The sequence below is a fragment of the Nyctereutes procyonoides genome, unplaced genomic scaffold (genome assembly GCF_905146905.1).
Source record: "Nyctereutes procyonoides isolate TBG_1078 unplaced genomic scaffold, NYPRO_anot_genome, whole genome shotgun sequence".
Taxonomy (NCBI): Eukaryota; Metazoa; Chordata; class Mammalia; order Carnivora; family Canidae; genus Nyctereutes; species Nyctereutes procyonoides.
Window position 1 is genome coordinate 24,686,417 of NW_026575133.1, and position 19,685 is coordinate 24,706,101.

General features: G+C 47.6%; 1 protein-coding gene across 1 annotated transcript in view; it reads left to right on the plus strand.

Annotated features, from left to right (window-relative positions):
• Positions 1 to 2,567: 2,567 nt before the first annotated feature.
• Positions 2,568 to 19,685, plus strand: part of DMBT1 (deleted in malignant brain tumors 1) — a 67,403-nt gene continuing 50,285 nt past the window's right edge. Inside the window, 6 exon segments of the mRNA XM_055345745.1 lie at positions 2,568 to 2,597; positions 3,344 to 3,692; positions 7,585 to 7,908; positions 10,479 to 10,802; positions 11,736 to 11,765; positions 14,575 to 14,925. Coding sequence (XP_055201720.1) covers positions 2,568 to 2,597; positions 3,344 to 3,692; positions 7,585 to 7,908; positions 10,479 to 10,802; positions 11,736 to 11,765; positions 14,575 to 14,925 — 1,408 coding nt within the window.

The following is a 19,685-nucleotide window of genomic DNA, read 5'->3' on the forward strand; positions in this document are numbered from 1 at the left end:
TGAAGAATGATGATGACCTATCTTACCAGTTCATATTTCTTCTAGATAATGACACCATTCTCTCATTATCTTATTATGTAACTCTTTTTTATGGTAGTTAATAATTAATGAGCAATGATGAACCAATTCCTTGAAGGATGAAATAGGAAAATGTTTCAAGCTATAGGAAAAATGAGATCATCAAGAGTAATGTATCTTGGGTTTATAAAAGGATCCAATAAATCCATATAGTGACTATAAAGTAGAATGCTTTTATTCTATTTTCTTTTCACGAGGAAATATTCTTTTCTTTCTTTGGAAGACCTCCAAAAACATGTAAAGTCTAGAAATATCAATCCTTACAAATAGAGTGAGGCCTGATGAAAAAAGAAACTCAAGAGCTAAAATGGAATCTGATGGATCATGAAGGTGTCCTGAGGGTTAACCTGAAGTGGAGGTGCATGGAGAGCTTCATAGTGGCTTCACTAATGACAAAGATCCAGGGTTCTCTAGATGTTGGTTTTGTTCAAGATAGAGTAAAAATTTCTTAAAGTATGGATCAGAAGGAAGAGGATAACTGATAACAAAATACGTACTTATTTAGGGGACCTCTGAGTGGCTATTGCAAAGGCTAACTCTACTCAAGTTTCAGACTGGAGGGAGGATTCAACTGGCACCCAGAATCCTTGACAACCAGTCTAAACTTAGTTTTTCTTTCTGAGCACAGATTACATCTTGTAACTATAAACTGTAGCATTTAGGGGGCAGGGTAAAGAGACATGCACTTTATTATCTAAAAATCATTAAACACCCCACATCCAACCCACTTGTAATCTATGATTGCAAAATCCCAAACACTTGGCAAGAACGCTGGAGGTACACAGAACCAAGAGCGGACCACAGCGCCCTCTGGCATGATCATAAGGTGATGCTCAAGCCAATTTCTCTGTAGATATTTATAAACCATGGAACCTGTTTCAAGATGAATTTGTTTTCTAGGTCTCGACACCTCGACTACAGACTATGGTAAGACCTTTTCTTTTTAGTTGTCTTCCCAGAGTTTTTCTCACTGGCTGGGCCAGCCAGTTCTGCTGTCACTGTTGGCTTGTTGAGGCTGAGTATAGTTTTGGTTACAGAGCAAGTGCCTGCCCTTTGGAATGCAGGGATGGGAGGCAAGGGGTAGGGGGATATACTGAGACCCTAGGCATGTCCCAGATGCACTACTTACTTAGCCTCATCTGTCATTCTCCTTCCTTCTTCTCTCTGCCTCTCAGTCATTTATTGCATGAGATTAGCTTCAGTTTGGTGTCAGGAGAGACAAGTGAAAAAAAGCCAGGGCCTCTTCTTACCACTAGTGATAGTTATCTTGAAGATAGCTAACATCCCACAAGTACTTGCTATGTACCCTGCACAAAATTATTTTCATATACCAAATGAGTTAATGTATAAAAAAGTCATTTAAAATACTGCTTGGTGTATATTAAGTGCTCAACTAATGCACATAATAAGCGCTATTATCATGAAATCTTTCCAATACTTTGAGGTGAGTAGTATTACACCCAAGTTGCAGATGTGGAAACTGTGGCATAGTTCGGTCACTTGTCAATAGTTAGATGTCTAAGATCACATGGTGGCTATGTGTCTGGGCAGAAATTTGAGCCCAGATAGGCACCTTTGCCTCTGTCCACTATTCTTACTAAATCTATCCATTGCTCCTCAACCTCGAGTGAATGTGCAGACTTTGCACTGAATTTGACACATCAGAGTCTTCAATGTGCTCATTTGGGATAGCAGACCCTGCCATGGTGTTCTTGGCTCTGTTGAGGCCAATTGCTGCCCTTTCAGAGCATGCCCTGAGAGTCCAGGAATGGCCTGGGAGCTGCTTTAGCAGAGCTTTCTGGTGACTGATACCCAGCAAATGACAGGCTAAGGCAGGGAGACTGAGGAGCTCTTTTTTTTTTTTTTAAAGATTTATTTATTTATTTATTTATTTATTTATTTATTTATTTATTTATTCATGATAGACAGACAGACAGAGAGAGAGAGAGAGAAAGAGAGGCAGAGACACAGGAGGAGGGAGAAGCAGGCTCCATGCCAGGAGCCCGACGCGGGACTCGATCCCGGGACTCCAGGATTGCGCCCGGGCCAAAGGCAGGCGCCAAACCGCTAAGGCACCCAGGGATCCCCCTGAGGAGCTCTTCTGCAGGGACATTCATAGGAATAACCAAAGGGGTGCAGGAAGGACTGAGAAGTACTGCAATGCACTTGGGAACACCCTAGAAATAGCCCAATTGGCCTTTCCTTGCTCTTTCTCTGAGCCCTTCCCTTACAACAACCACAGAAACCACATGCCCCCTTATCTATCTTACATCCCATTCCAAACTCTGGTCACTCCTTGACCACAAATTTCTCATAACCTCAAACTATCACTGAAAAGCCATACTCAGGATCCAGCTCCTGCTGTCATGATTTTGGCCTAGATCTCTTGGGACCTGCTCCCTATTTTCCTTGCATCATCAGTGAGAGTGGTTTAGGAGAATCACATCAGGCAGGAACACGGTGCCCTTCACGGTGGCACTCAGGCCACCATGTGTCAGCTCTCACAAGAGGCCCAAAAGGTGAGGTGAGACCCACTCATCTGAGATTTGACCCTGATGGCTGTGGAGAGTACATTGAGGCATTCTGAGCAGGAAGGTGAGTTGAACATATCCCCATTTTATAAGATAAAACTTGGGACATTCTGGGGGAGACAGAATCCTGTCATCACAAGGGTGGGTACAGAGGAAGCACTCCATCAATGCTTGTTGAATCCATCAATGTGGATGGATTAGAGAGGGAGGGGCAGGGGCAGGGAAATCCACAGGCAGGCCAGTGGAGTAGGCCAGGTTCAAGAGAAGGAAGATTTACCCTAGCAAAATGGCAGTGAGAATAAAAGGAAGACAACCTTGTTGAGAAGTTGGATATACGAGGTACAGAAGGGGAGGAATCAAATATAACAACCAGATTTCCAACACAGTTCTTGTGGAGCATGGAGAGACCAGTGATTCAAGTGGAAGAAAGAGACTGGGTTGGGTTTGGGATGGTGGGGTGAGATGTCCTGGAGGCCACTGGAAATGTTGGTTTAGAGCTTGGCTGGGGTTATAAGGGCTGATCAGCACCAGAGAGGTAGATTTGGGGGTCCTCCTCCTGGAATGCTCTGAGTACAGGAGCTCTTCCAGGGAGAAGATAGCATGATAAGAAGGCTAAGACAGTGCTTGGCAGAACAGTGACGTGTAAGGTGTGGGAGAGCAGAAAAACAGGTGGAGGCAGTGGTTCAAGCAAGGAGGAGGACAAGGGGTGCTGGTGAGTGAAAGCCAGGGGGCAGAGAGAGTGGACAGGAGCTTTCCACTGTGTCAATGCAGGTTTGCCCCTGAGGTTGGTGAATGGAAGTGACCGGTGTCAGGGCCGCGTGGAGGTCCTGTACCAAGGCTACTGGGGCACCGTGTGTGACGACGACTGGGACATCCAGGATGCAGATGTTGTCTGTCGGCAGCTCGGTTGTGGTCTTGCGGTGTCGGCGCCAGGCGGGGCCCACTTTGGTCAGGGCTCGGGGAACATTCTCTTGGGCTTCGTATACTGCTCAGGAAGGGAGCCCTACCTGTCGAGCTGCTCCCACGGTGGCTGGTACAACCATGAATGTGGACACGGGGAAGATGCTGGAGTCGTGTGCTCAGGTAGAGCTGACCTCACCCCGGGGGCCTGTGCCACTCAGACGAGAGCGGCTCCTTGCTGACCTCTACATCACAGCGCGTGCACCCAGTGCTTTGCAGTTTACCTGCTTTGCTCTATGTCATGTCTTATTTGCTGTTAGAGAGTGGTCACTTTTCATAGATAAATGGAGGCTCAAAGAGGGCAGGTAACTTGCCTGGAGTCCTAAATCTTGGAAGTGGTGGAGGTGGGTTTCAATCTCAGGCTCCTCCAGAGTTTGCCAATGCAATCACCCAGTGGTTTCTGGTATTTGAGGGTCTCTGCCCTGGGGATGACAAAACACCTTCCTATATGGCATTTTCCCCTCCTTTTGCAGACAGGACAGAAGGATCCAAAACTTCTGGTCTTTAAAGCTTAAATGTATACCAAAATCAACAGAGGAGTAGCCAGTATGTTTTCTTTATTGGAGATTAAATGACCAGATAAAGGCATTTATACTTGCAGTGGAAGAGAGAAATTCTCCCTGACTCAACCTAGCAAAACCCAATACTGGGTTTCTCCTTTGTTCACAGAGTGTTGGTAGGTGTTCAACCACCAAGAGGTCTTTAATCCACAAAGAAACTCTGTGGATAACAATCATTGTACCCTGAAGGAGGCTTCCTAGATAAATTGTCTATCTTTAGAGTGATCTCTGACACTTGCTATGTGGACCAGTGAGTGTTCACATGTCACCATATATGGGATGTGACCCTGATAATCCAACTATCACATGAGAATGGCCTCCCCCAGAGAGTATGGTCCTCCATGCAGTCACTTTAGAATGGGTTTATTTTAGCATTTGGGGATACATCTTTGAAAACTACTACTTTCTTAGTTGGGGCCACCTTCTCAGAAACATCTCGATGATGGCAGATATTTGTCATTTGAGGGTGTTGATGAGCTATAGAATTAGATAGTTGGTATTGGAAATGTGATCTTGTTAATCAGGTGGGCCCGTTGATTAATTAAGTAATTTTTTTTTGGATGGAGATGGTGGGAGCAGGTGGGGGGGAGGTGATGGCAAGAGCAAAGAACATCTCTGATGGCATTCCAGCTTTGAATAAGGACTGGCAAAATGACAGAGAGATGATCTCTGTCTCATAAATAAGAAACACAATATTTTAGCAGTGGGTAGAGTTTCTGGGTGTCTGCACCCAGTCCTTATTCCAGAGCTGAAGAAGAAGGCCAGCTCTTCTCAAATGAGGGCCAACATTGAATGACCTCTTTTTTCCTCCACTCCAGTTTCTTTTTCTACCACAGAGGCACCCCTGGCAACAACTGAGGCAGAAGGTAATATTTGTTATATGGGATCCCTATGGGCTCATTACCTGCACCCATGTGATCATCTCTGATCCAGAAAAGGTGTAAAAGATGTAAGAGATAGGAGTGGTCAGTTCCCAAGTGAGAACCTATGAACAAGGCCTCAGGCCTAAATGGGTAACTCTTCCATGGACCATGTCCCTGAGATTGGGGAGAGATCAACCTACAGGAACTTCCAAGGAATTCCAAGGAGGAGCTCAGGTTCAGTCTCCGGGGGGGGTCCTGTTGCTCATGCTCAGTGCTTACCCTTATGATACTGTATGCTGATGGCTGGCCAGGCTGCGGTATTGGGTCTCTGGCTGCAGGGCCTGGAAAGGCAGATGCAAACCTGCTGGAGCAGTATCCTCGCCTTCCTGTGCTCTTTCTTGAGCCCATTTGAGGCCACTTTGGTTCATTCTCAATATAGAGGAGCCATGGTCCTTGAGCTTCTGGGCATCAGAGGTCTCATGCACACACCATCGCCCCCAGTGAGAGAGTTGGGAGGGGCACCTCCAATGAGAGAGCTGGGAGGTAGTCAATACAGCTTGAGTTTCTGGCAGCCTGGGCTTTGGGAAGGAAAGTCATGGCCTATATCCCATGAATATATAGGGCCATGGAAAAACTTGGCCCTAGAACAGGAGAAGGGTAGCCTCCACACAAAGATTCCTGACTAGAAGTCAGCATGAATCAGTTGGGAATCTTAATGGTATACGTATCAGGCATTTCCATTCCTCAGACGTGGGCTCTCCTGTGCCTAAAGCCCACGGGGTGAGGTCTGACTTTTTCTCTTCCCTATGATCAAGGACACAGGTATCACTAGAGCTGAGGATGAGACTGGCTTTATTATAATTTACCCACATCTCTTCCCAAGATTCTTATTTGCAGCAGCTATAAGAGAAGAACCTGCTCCTCTCTATAGTGGTTTCCCCTGAGAGGCCTGCTATGTATTAGGAGTAACAGCTGAACCTGACAAGTTCTCAATACAACTAGTCTATCCAGGGGGTGCAATGAGGGGCTCAGGGGCTTGGCTATCTGATTATGACCCAGGACTGCAGATGGGACTTACCTAGAGCTACTTTTGTCAGAACCTCAACTGTGGGGTGGAGGTGGGAATCATACTTCCTCTAGATCTGAAAAGACCTCATGTAGAAGCCCAGTAGGGGATTCAGAAATAAAATGAATGCTCTGTTGGCAGTGGGCTAAGAGGTGCTCTCAGGTCATCTCCTCTTTAAGCCCTTGCACCCAGTAGTTTCTTTCTGGGGCCTGGAACAAACACCATAGGTCCTTGAAGCAATTTGAAAATCATAGGTTTAAAGCCACAATCTTACTTAACATCAGAAGCATTTTCACTAAAGTAAAAAGGCAAGAATGGTCTTCAGGACCCCTGTCATTTAACATTGTGCTAGAGATACTAGCCAACACAGACAAGAGAAATAAACTGGAAGCATAAAGATTAGAAAATTAATTTTAGCATCTATCCCCTGAAGCCCTGCATAGGTCACATGTGGGATGGTTAGAATCAAGGTCAGTAGGTTGATAAAGAGATACCCCACCACCACCACCAAACAGCCTTTTAGAATGAAAGAATTTGAGGCTTGACAGGTTTGTACCCTTTTCCAAAGTCACAAAGCAAGATAAAATCCAGGTCAGAAATGACATCTCCTTAGCAGATTCTCCTTTACTTTCAGTCTTTGATTCTCCTCAGAGAGAAACTAACTTTACATTTTCTGTCCCCTCTTCTACAATCTGTCTATGAAGAAAGCACTACAGAGTATACTGTGGCTACTGGTGCAATAGGTAATGAATAATTTTATTTGGTTCTCTTTCTGTAGATAATGATGCCAACTATATACTTGGGTTTCACTCTTGTTCATAAAGATTTCTAGGGGATGGGGTGAGAGAGGGTGTTGTATGCAGATAGCACAAAGGAAGATCCCTTGTGACCCAGGGCCCAGCTTGAGTTGGAGCCTCCTTCATTGTCCATCTGTAGTGGGTGGAGTAGTCATTTGAAATGTGGAATCTCCAGGATCCTGGGTGCTTTGAGTCAGAGACCAGTAGCGTCAGTCTCTAGACTACAGCACCAGCTGTCCCATCTCATAAATCTGTACTGGCTTCAGCCATTTTAGCCCCAAAGACTTGTCAATGGGGCCAGGAGAAGCATGTGCAAAATGCTTTCTAAGTCAACCTCAGCCAACCCGAGACATATGTCAGAACTCCTCACAGGACATCCTGATGTCATCAGACTTCTCTTTAGCATGGGACAGTCATGGGTATGCTACCCCAAGAAGTTGAGCTGTGTCTCTGGTTTGCCCAGACAAAGAATATGTGGATAGTCTTAAGTCCTCCAGGCTGCAAACTAAGGCACATTTACTTTCCCCTGAAGTTCTAGTGGCTAGGGTTGGGGAGAAAAGTCACTGTCCTTTTAACCACAAAGAATTCTAACTCATGACATGTTAAGAGTCCATCCCAGTCAAAAATCTCTGAGATCTTTGCCCATTATGAAGTGCTCTGAATATGATAGAATCTTAAGACTTAGTCATTGGTGGCAACATATAAGACAAATGTTATGTCTTCATTTAGGGATCGAATTGAGTTTAGCCCTGAGGCTGGTGGGTGGAAGTAACCAATGTCAGGGGCGTGTGGAAATGCTATATCAAGGCTCCTGGGGCACTGTGTGTGATGACGACTGGGACATCAATGATGCCAATGTGGTCTGCAGGCAGCTGGGCTGTGGCTTGGCCATGTCAGCCCCCAGGAATGCCCGGTTTGGTCAAGGTTCAGGGCCAATTGTACTAGACAATGTGCGCTGTTCTGGGAATGAGTTCTACCTGTGGAACTGCTCCCACAATGGCTGGAACTTGCACAACTGTGGCCCTGGTGAAGATGCTGGTGTCATCTGCTCAGGTGGAATGAAACATTTTTATCTCTTTCTCTCCCTGAGATTGTCTTTGATAGGAAGAAACATACTACTCACAACAAGCCCACATCCAACCCTCTCTGAGATACCAAGGTTTCCTGGAGGCAGCAGGCTACTGAAGTATAATGAAAAGTAACATGTAGGGTCTGCTATCCTCCCCTATTTGGCTAATAGAGAAAGGTCAATAATGTTGCAGCAATGATGGCATAGAGGGTGAAAAGGACCATCCACTATTCATGGGGCAGAAAAAATGGGCCTCATCCTTCTCGGCATTTGCTCAGTCCACATCCCATTTCCCAAGGCCTTACTTCTCAAGGCAAACTTTTTGGGAATGTGGCTGGAAAATGAAACAATTACCTTCACTCCTTTATGGTTGTATTATTCAGTGTCTTCCATGAAGCCAACTCAGAAAACAAGATTGCAGTCCAAATTGTGAATTGGAGAGGGCAGTGATGAGCACTGGGGAAGTGGGGAAGGTACAGTGAATGGCAGCTCACTAGTACATGGAATACTAAAGAAACACAGGAATATGGGGCTCAAGTTGACCCCCTATAGAACCCTGAAAACCCTTGTAAAGACTAGGAGCATTGCGCCTGAGCTGGAGGAATTAGGGTATTTCTAGATTAACCACTCAGATTCACTCTTGCTATTCCTAAACGGAGTGAACACAATGGATTTGGTGGCCTGTTTCAGGCCAGGAGGTGACATTTGACCTCCTGGAATGTCACCTTCAGGCCCAGCAAAGCAGTCATTAGCAGTGGAACCCCCAGAGAACAGAGAGAATCATGGTGGGCCCTGGCTCTGTCTACCCTTAGGGCACATGGAAGCATGATCTCAGTAGGTATAGAAAGATTTTCTTTGACCTTTGATCCCATTAAGACACCTGCGTGTTTTGTGTCTGACTCATATTTCTTTCTCACATCTACTCAGTCCCAGTTCACAATCGGGTCAGATAGGTCCTCTGCTACCCTACTCAGAATATCCCTATCTTTGGTCCCACCCATCCCTGTTCCCATGAGTCTGGGTGAACTATTGCTCTTTGTATAAAACCGGTGGGCACCTGTTGTATCCCCCTGTCACTGAGTCTCCAACAGACTGTTCTCAGTTAGACATGGGACTCAAGGGGTCCCATCTTTCCATCAGTTCATGAGTTTTCATCTAAGCCTTTCAGTGTTCTAAGAGACAGCTGCCTGCAGGCTCAGAAACCTGGCCATGGGTGCGATGAGTCTCAGCTGGAATGTAGCTTGGGCTGACAAGTTGAGTGGGAGTATGGATGCTGATGACCAATGACCTCCTACTGAAATGTCATCTGAGCAGGCTGGATACTGTCCCTTGCTCAGAGCTTGCAATAGCCTCAGAATCATCAGGTCACATGTATCTCCAAAGTGACAGGGACAGAGCCCAGGAAATGGGGGTCGAATAAGTGATGGATGTGTTCTGGGTACAGGGCTACCTAGTTGGCTCCAGGTTGACCCACGATGACCCTGACTCTTTCTTCCAGGCTTCATATGGGAATCCCTTCAGTTGTCCATGAGTCAAATTAGACAAGTGGCAAGGGTTTTCTAAGCGACAAAAGAACACTCCAGGCTAAGAGATGTGGAAGGACCTGGCTGATGTACACAAGGCCTTTGTAAAAGCTAGCAGAGCACCCCCAGGTGGAAGGTGGCAGGATGCAGATATACCACTCTTAGGAAACCTGCCAAAACCAGTTTACAAACACCACATTCCATGTTGTCTAACTCTGGTCTTTACCTTTTTGCCATATCCAGGCACCTGGTTCCCCACCACCATACCTTCAACAACAGAAGCAGGTAAATATATCAGTCCACCCTCTCTGGATGAGCTTTCAGAGAAAGTCTGCGTTTGTACGTGACAGGAGGAGTCTCAGGGTGTGCCCTTCCTTATCCTTGTTCCTGTGTGTGTGTGTGTGTGTGTAGAGCTGGGGGATAGTCGGATAAATCTCTGAAGATAAGGCTGTGGGTGTAATCTTAGAGGTTGGACACCTGACCCCATTGATTCCTGAGCTGATGTGCAGCAAAGATCCTCCCCTAGGTGCTCTATGTGCATCGTAGAAGCCCCTCAAGTGCTGCTGGGATCTTGCTTGTGGCTCCCAGGCCTTGGTGGATAGCCAAGGAAAGAGGAGGGGAATATGCTAGTTCTGCACCTTGCTTGCCATGGTGCATTATGTCGGGACTTTGCACAACCAAGTCATGATGCCACAGAATCAAAAAGCTGCCCGATAGGGCGGTGGTCTCGGCTGTGTCAGTAGCTCTGGAGCTCCATACTGGGTGTGCCCCGTGCATGCTGGGCTCGTCTAGCATCTCACCTCCATAAAGCTCATGGGATGCTTCTTTACATCAGAGCATCCTTAACTGTGAGTTGATTGAGAGGTCTCTGCTCCTTTACCTGTGGTGAAGATTAACCTCTGGGCATATTCAAAGGTCATTACCTGCCCAGGGGACTGAGACCAGGAAGAAGCCCCTCGGTCTACAAAACATTTTAAGCTTATTGCCTTAGAGATACACATGGAGGAGGGTTTCTGCTCTTATTCCCTCAGAGACTGATTCAGGTTTGGCCCTGAGGCTGGTGAGTGGAGGTGACCGGTGTCAAGGCCGCGTGGAGGTGCTGTACCAAGGCTCGTGGGGCACCGTGTGTGATGACGACTGGGACACCAGTGATGCCAACGTGGTCTGCAGGCAGCTGGGCTGTGGCTGGGCCACCTCGGCCCCAGGTTATGCCCGCTTTGGTCAAGGCTCAGGCCCGATTGTGCTGGACAACGTGCGCTGCTCTGGGTATGAGTCCTCCCTGTGGAGCTGCAGCCACAATGGCTGGAAGGTGCACAACTGTGGACACTCAGAAGATGCAGGTGTCATCTGCTCAGGTGAACCTCAAAAATCCCAGTCCCCTTTCATGGTGATCTTTACTGAGAACAGACACACTGCCCATGCCAGGGTGCCCACCTGATCCTCTTCCAGATATGCTGCTGTGCTTTGCCAGCTTCCTAAGGAAGGCTGGCTCCTGAAGGGCTATATAGGGTCACAACAGGGACGGGGCCCCTCCCTTGTGGATCTATAATGCTTTGGAGCCTCAGTGGCACAGAGGGTGAAAAGGCCCATCTGCCGCTTAGTGAGAAGACACAATGAGTCCCTTCCACACAGTAGGATCGTCTTTTCGGTCCACAACCCTCTCCCCAGGGCCTTTCTTCTCAGTACACATCGTTGGGGAATGTGGGTGGAAAATGAGCCCCCTTCACTCCGTCATGATTTTGTTATTCTGGGTCCTCCATGAAGTGATCTAAGAGAACAGGATGGCTCTACATTGGGAATTTGGGAGGGCAGTAAAGATACTTTGAGAAGTGGGAAAGGTGCAGTAAATGGCAGCTCCCCAGTACACGGAATGCCAAAGAAACACATCGGACTCTGGGGAACGAGTTGACCTCCTACAGGAACCCTGAAAAGGCTTGTAAAAATTGGGAACGTTGCACCTGGGCTGGTGGAGTTGAGATCTTAATAGGCTAACTCTCAAACTTATTCTTGTTGTTCCCACGCTGAAATAGTACAATGACTTGGGTGGACTGTGCCTGGCCTCCCGGTGATATTCCACCTCCCGGAATGTCAGCATTCAGGTCCACCAAGGCAGGCAAGGGGAGTGGGATACAGGGTGGGGCAGGACTGAGAGATGACGACAGGCCATGGCTCTGTGTATTCAGGAGCTCACGGAGGCATAATACCAGTAGGTATGGGATGAACGTTTTTTCTTTGATCCAGTTGGACAGCAGTGTGCTTTGTGTCTGACTCGTGTCTCTTTCTCACAGCTGCTGTCTCCCAGTCCACACCCCAGCCAGGTGAGTCTTTAGGGACTCTTCTTGGAAGGTCCCTTTTTGCCTGTCCCATCCATCCCTCTTCTTCCCATGTGGGGGGACCTACTGCTCTTTGTAGAACTTGTGGGTACATTTTGTGCCCCACACACAGTCACTGAGTCTCCAACAGGCTGCTCTTAATTTAACAAGTCCTTCCCATGGTAAGCATCCTGCAGATCCTGCTGAAGTATCCACATTCACCCAGTAGTCAAAAAGCCTGGGTGAAATTCCAGAATCTGGCGTTCAGTGTCTGAATTCACCACCTGGTCCAGCGTGCAGGTTGCCTTTAACCCCAAGAGCTATTATTTTCCATCACTTACCGGTTTGGGCATACTCAGTCACCATGTTTTTGTGTGTAAGTGACAGCAACCCAGCTCAGCTTCTGATATGCTAGCAGAGAGCTGAGGGGTGCTCACATGTAGGAAGTTTAGAGCAGGTGTAGCTTCGGGAACACCAGGAAGTAGAAGTTTTAGGACTGTCTGCCACCAGCTTTTGTCCTGCCTCCGGTTTCTAATGTGAATGGGCTTCACCCTTGCTTTGCTTACTCCATGTGAGGGGCAGTTGCCAATCTCAAGCCCCTGTGTCACCAGGAGAAAGGTCTTCACTAGTCCCTGGTCTCTGGCTGACATATCCTGGAATGAGTTTCAACAGTCTGTTTGGCAATACCTGCTTCACTAGAGTGATGTCCCTGTGCTCTGTGGGCTGGTCATCTGGGTCCATATGTTCACCTTCATATTCCCCAGGGGAGAGGATGAGGAAGTGGCTCTAGGCCCTCCTTGCACCTCTTGGATAGAGGTTTTGGCTGGTTTGTTTAATAAAAGGAATGGTGTCAGGGCAAGAGATTTGAGACAGGAAGAGGACACTCCCCTGTCAGAGCCTGACCCTCTCCCAAGGTCTCCCTGCTGAGTGCTGCCCGGGCTCCTAGAGTCCCCACCCAGGGCCTTGCTCCTCTGTGAGAATATCAGCCCACATTGGCCCTTGCTCGAGCTAGCTGGGCTCTGTCCCAGCATGAGGGTCTGAGTTGCTAGAGCAGTATCTATGTAGGAGCTGAGAGGGCTGGATGGCCCCAAGACCTGGTGCTTGTATTCCTTTGGGATGGTAGGAGTCTCAGCTCATGCTAGTTACGTCCTCCAGTGAGACTAGGACTCAGTGACCCAAGACTGGAGAAAAGTCATAGTTATTGCTTTTCTGCCCTCTCATCGTCTGTGCTTCTCCCTATGTAAGTGTTAGCATTGTAATGTGTGCTGTGGAGAGGCTTCTAGGCTACTGACTCAATGCTACAGCCCTCAACAACACAGTACCAGAGTTTCTCACCACATCTAATGGATATCTCATTCCCTGAACCGGTCACATCCCAATCTACTTTCCCTTGACCATCTCCTCTCTGCCTTGCCTCTCTCCTGTCTCTGGATTCGCCAGTTCTGGACATTTCCTGTGAATGGAAGCAGCCATCAAGTGGTCTTTTGTGACAGGCTTCTTTCAGGCCACAGACTTTCTCAAGGTCCACCATGAAGGGGCGTGTAGACATTGGCAACATGCATCTCCACCCATATATGAATCCATTCACCTGTTGCCAGACGGGTTTACTGTTTGATCTTTGGATATTTTGAATAGTATTCCCAGCAACATCTGTATCTATCTGTCTATCATCTATCATCTATCTATCTATCTATCTATCTATCTATCTAATTTATATATATCTATAAATTATTTCTATTTCTATTATTTGGGTTATATCTAGGAGTGGGAATGCGGTTGATATGATGATTTTATGTTTACATTTTGTGGATGCCCAGAAGTGTTTAGGGTAGCAGATGGACCAAATTCGGTTTCCCCCTGGAGCTTCTGAGGGCTCTGCTTTCTCCACATCCTCACCAACACTTCTTCATTCTCTTTTATTGTAGTCATCTAGTGGGCGGGAGGTGCTCTTTCACTGTGGTTAGGACTTGCATCTCCTGCAGGCTAGTGATGGTGGGGGTGTGTTCATGAGCTTGCTGCACGTGTCCTTCTTCTTCAAAGAGCAGAGCCCCCACCTTTTAGACACCTGAAGGTCTGAGGACCGGGTATGGTCAGTGTGTGGGGCCAGCTCTTTGGGTAGTGAAGGCAGGGTCCAAGGGAGACTGAGGAATCATGCTGTCTCATCTAGTACTGCATGTGGCAAGTGACCTTCCTGCAAGGAGGCCTAAGGCTACTACGTTTTGTTTCTTTTCTGCCACCCAGAGGCCACCACAGCTCTAAGTATGCACAGCTCCAATTCAGTGACAGTTACTACTACCCATTGTCACGATTATCAGAGGATTGTTTAAGATTCAGTACAAGCCTGGGGCTGGAGAGAACAAGAGCAAATGATCATCGGAAAAAGATCCTTCAGCCCAAGCTTTGGGTCCAGGAGGAGCCTCCCTGATATAGGACAGTGGGGTGAAGGTAGACTCTCTGAACACTACGATGTAGGACAGCACCTTAGTGGCTGCTGTGTTGGATCTCTGGGCCTGAAGCAAGTGTTCAGGGTGGTCCCAGTGGTCCTATGTGAGGATGCGGGCTTCTACTTTCCCCTTGTATATGGGGGGTCAGGGTCAACAATTGAAATCCTGACGTTGTGGACAACCATCAGTGAACATGTGTTAGTCAACTGACATTCAAGGGTAGCATCAAACGGGCACTTGAGTGGATTGAGGATGATGGGGTTTGGGAGAGTCCTGTTGCTGGGGAACATTAACTGAACCCACAGCATGCACCCCCTGAAGGAATGGTCCAGTACTCAGAGTGCAGGAGTTCTTCCTTCAAGAACACAGAGAAAGACTGTTTTCCTGTCTTCTGCCAGGGACCGAATCAGGTTTGGCCCTGAGGCTGGTGAATGGAGGTGACCGGTGTCAGGGCCGCGTGGAGGTCCTGTATGGAGGCTCGTGGGGCACCGTGTGTGATGACGACTGGGACACCAGTGATGCCAACGTGGTCTGCAGGCAGCTGGGCTGTGGCTGGGCCACCTCGGCCCCAGGTTATGCCCGCTTTGGTCAGGGCTCAGGCCCGATTGTGCTGGACAATGTGCGCTGCTCTGGGCACGAGTCCTCCCTGTGGAGCTGCCCCCACAATGGCTGGAACTCACACAACTGTGGACACTCAGAAGATGCAGGTGTCATCTGCTCAGGTGAACCTCAAAAATCCCAGGTCCCCATTCTTAGTGATCTTTCCATCTGATAATTATACTGGTGCCCCCATGACTCTCTCCCGGATATGCTGTGCCTTGCCAGCTTTCCTGGGGACAACTGGTTCCCTGTAATGGGACATTAGAGGCAATTCCTTCCCGTGTGGACCTGTATTGCTTTGGAGCCTCAATGGCACAGGAGGTGAGGAAGACCATCCGTCATGCAGTGGGCAGAGGCAATGTGCCCTTTCTGTCAGTAAGATCATCTGCTCAGTCTACATCCCATTTCCCAGGGCGTTACTTCTCAAGGCACAGGTTTTGGGAATTTGGTTGTAAACTGAACTACCTTCACTCCATGGTTTGTTATTCTGGGTCCCCCTTAAAGCCAACTCAGAGAACAGGTTTGCAGTTTCAACTGCCAATTCTGAAGGCAATGAAGAGCACTGGGAAGTGGGGAAGGTGCAGTAAACGGCAGCTCACTAGAACATGGAATGACAAAGAAATACATAGTACTATGGGGACCAAGTTGACCTTCTACAGTAATCCTAAAAAAGCCTGTAAAAACTGGGAGCATTGCACCTGACTGGTGGAATGGGGGTCTCAATAGGCTAACTGCCCAGATTCATTCTTGCTGTTCCCACTTGCTAATAGCAAAATGGCTTTGATGGCCTGTCCTGACCTGGCAGTGACATTCCACCTCCTGAATGTCAGCATTCAGGCCCACCAAGGCAGGACATAGGGTGGGGCTCCCACAGGACTGAGAGATGATGGCAGGCCATGGCTCTGTGTATTCAGGAGCTCATGGAGGCTTGATTTCAGTAGGTAGGGGATGAATTTCCTTGACCACTGTTCCAGTTGGAACAGAAGTGTGCTTTGTATCTGACTCGTGTTTCTTTCTTTTTCACAGCTGCTGTCTCTCAATCCACACCCCAGCCAGGTGAGTCTTTGGTGACCCTACTTGGAATGTCCCTTTTTGCCTATCCCATCCATCCCTCTTCTTCCCATTTGTGGGGAAACTACTGCTCTTTTGAGAACTTATGGGCACATTTTGTGTCCCACCCACTCACTGAGTCTCCAACAGGCTGCTCTTAAGTAGACATGGCCCTCATGTTGTCCCATTTTTCCATCAGTCCATGAGTTTTCACCTGGTCCTTTCATAGTTGCAGGAGCGAGCTGACCACAGGTTCAGATACCTGGCCATGGGTGCCTTGAATTTCAGCTGAATGCAGCTTGGGCTGACAAGTTGAGTGTGAGAATGGAAGCTGATGACCGCTTATGTCCACAGCTCAGTGCTTACAACATCCTCAGATTCATCAGCATCCAATGTATATATCCATAGTGGTGGACAGAGTCCAGGGGTGGGAGTGATGGATGTGTTCTGGGTACAGGGCTACCTAGTTGGCTCCAGGTTGACCCTCGATGACCCTGACTCTTTCTTCCAGGCTTCATATGGGAATTCCCTCAGTTGTCCATGAGTGAAGATAGACAAGTGGCAAGGGTTTTCTAAGGGACAAAAAAAAAAAAAAAACTCGCCAGGCTGAGAGATGTGGAGGGACCTGATTGATGTAGGCCATGCTTTGTCACACATAAGTTAGCAGAGCAGGCGACTTGCACAGCACACCCAGGAGGAAAGTGGCAGGATGCAGATGTGCAACTGTCATGACCTTGTGAAAAATGATCACAATGCCCCTTTTTTCTCTCAGCTAGCAGAACTCCCCAACCCCACTGTCCCTGTCCCATGTACTCTTTACTTGAGACACGTTTGTTCTATTTCAATCCATTCTAATCCTATTTTAATTTTCTCAGCAGATTGGTGGTATACAACTACTTATGGTAAGCATCCTCAGTGCTGGCTTAAGCATCCAAATCTCCCCATAGTCAACCAGACTGGATGAAATTCAGATGTTGAGATTAGTGTCTGACCTCACCTCCCAATCCAGTGTCGGGGGGTTCCCTTTAGCCACAAGAGATATTTTGTTTCAATAAGGAGATCTACTTCCCCTTCTTTTAAAGAAATCGAAGATATTACTTGGGTTACCACAAAAGTTCTGAGAGAAGGGAGGCAGACAGTAAATGGATAATTTCACAACTAATCAACTCTTTACAAGTACATTTTCCACCCTGGAATGGCTATTGCTCAACAGCTTTCCTTCACGCCTAAGAACTGAAATGGCCACTTGTGGATGTCCTTGAATGTTTTCTTCCCATCAACTTAATTGGCTGCCTTTGATCTCATTACAGAGCTAGACCCCCAACTAGTTAGCTGGTTCCCTGTTGCTGAGCCTGACCCCCTACCAGGACCAAACTACCTGTAAAGAGTGAGACCATTGCCCCGGAGCTGGTGGACTCTGAGCTATTTCAGGCTGTGTCCAAACTCATTCTTGCTGTTCCCACATGGAGCTAGTGCAATGACGTTGGTGGCCTGTTTTGAGCCTGGCAGTGATATTCAACCTGCTAGATCCTCAGTCCTCAGCCACATTGAGGCAGACAATGGCGGTAGGACATAGGATTAGGCTCCCACAGGACTGAGAGGTTATGGCAGGCCATGGCTCTGTCTACTCAGGACCACATGGAGGCTTGATCTCAGGACGGATAGATAGGATGATGTTCTTTGATCTTTGATTCCGTTGCAACACCCATGTGCTTTGTGTCTGACTTGTGTTTCTTTCTCATAGCTACTCCAACCGAATCAACCATCCAGCCAGGTAGGTCTTTGGCCACCGTATTTGGAATGTTTCTTTTCTCCTTTCGCATCCGTCCCTTTCCTCTCCATTTTGGGTGAACCATTGCTCCTTGAGGGCCTTGTGGGCACATTTTGTGGTTCCCAGTCACTGAGTCTCTACAGGCAGCTCTTATGTAGACATGGGATTCATTTGGCCCTATTTTCCCATCATCCATGAGTTTTCATCTAATCCTTTCCCAGAATCCCAAGAGACTGTTGCCTACCAATTCAGAGAACTAGCCATGGGTGCCAAGAATTTCAATTGAAATGCTGTCTGGGGAGACAGCAGATGGGGAGAATGAGCCATGGGGAGCACTGATGTCTTCTTAGAGAGCCGTCAGAGCAGTCTGGATCCTTCCCAATGTTCAGCATTTGCATCACTCTCAGATTTATCACAATCCAATGTGTATATCCAAGGTGGTAGGGACAGAGCCCCAGGGATTTGAGACCACTATGAGAAGAAGGTGCTCTAGATACAGGGATATACAGCTGGCTCCATGTTGACCCTGAATGCTCCTGACTCTTTCTTCCAAGATTCCTGTGAGGATCTCCTGCGTCGTCTATGAGTCAAGATAGACAAGTGGCAAAGGTTTCTAAGGGACAAGGGACATGCCAGGCTGAGAGATGTGGAGGGATCTGGCTGATGTACACAAGGTCTTTGCACCAAAAAAGGTAGCAGAGCAGGAGGCTTGCACAGCCCCCCCCAGGTGGAAGGGGGCAGGATGCAGGTGTGCAAGTGTCATGATGCCTGCCAAAAACTCTCATGATTCCCCCTTTCCCCTCTAGCTAGCAGAACTCACCAGACGCCACTGTCCCTGTCCCACTGACTCATCACTTGAGCCAAGCTTGGTTCTATTTCCAACCATTCTAACCCTGCTTTGTGTTTCTCTGCATATCGGTGGTATACAACTACCTATGGTCAGCATCCTCAGTGCCTGCCTAAGTATCCAGATTCACCCCATAGTCAACCAGACTGGATGAAACTCCAGATTGTTGAGTGTAGTGTCTGACCTCACCTCCCCATCCGGTGTGTGGGAGGGTTCCCTTTAGCCACAAGAGTTATTTTTCCAGTCTCCTACCAGTTTGGGGATATGTCAGTCATGACGTTTTTGTTTGCATTTGACAAGAACCCAGTTCAGCTCCTCTAAAGCTAGCAGAGATCTCAACTCAATGGCTCTCACATGTAAGATATTTAGATCAGATATACCTCCAGGAACACTGGGATACAGAAGTTTCTAATCCTTTCTCGTCCTGCTTTGTGTTTCTCTGAAGATTGGTGGGATACAACTCCCTAGGGCAAGCATCCTGCAGATCCTGAAAAGTATGCAAATTCTCCCAGTACTCAACTGGTTTCAGTGAAATTCTGAAATCCTGAGTTTGGCATCTGACCTCACCCCCTGGTCCCATGGGAGGGGGGTCCTTTATCCAAACGTGATTATTATCAGTCAACCTCCAGTTTGGAGATATATCAGTAAGTGATAGAGGAAACCAGCTCGGCTTCTCTTATCCTAGCACAGAACTATTATATCAAACTCACTCACATTTAAGATGTTTAGAGCAGGTGTACCTTCAGGAACTTCAGGTGTGGATGTTTCAGACCATCTGCCGCCAGATTTTCTTCTCTCTCCTGTTTCTTATATGGACGGGCTTCACCCTAGCTTTGCTTTCTGCATGTGAGAGGCAGTTGCCAACCCCAAGCCCCTGTGTCATGAGAGAAGGACTCTACTTGTGCCCTGATCTCTGACTGGCATTTCCTGGAAAGAATCTAGGTTGCCTGTTTGTCAATAACTGCTAGAACCATGTTCCTGTGTCTGATGGGCTGGTCGGGGTCCATATGCTCACCTTCATATTACCCTAGGGTAATGGAGAGGAGTTGGCTCTAGGCCCTACTGGAACCTCATGGAAAGAGGTTTTGACTGGTGTGTTTCATAGAAAGGATAGTTTGTCTACCACAAAATCAGTGTAAAAGATTTGAGACATGAAGAGAACACTGCCCTCTCTGTTGAGCTTGGCCCTCTCCCAAGTACTCTCTGCTGAGTGC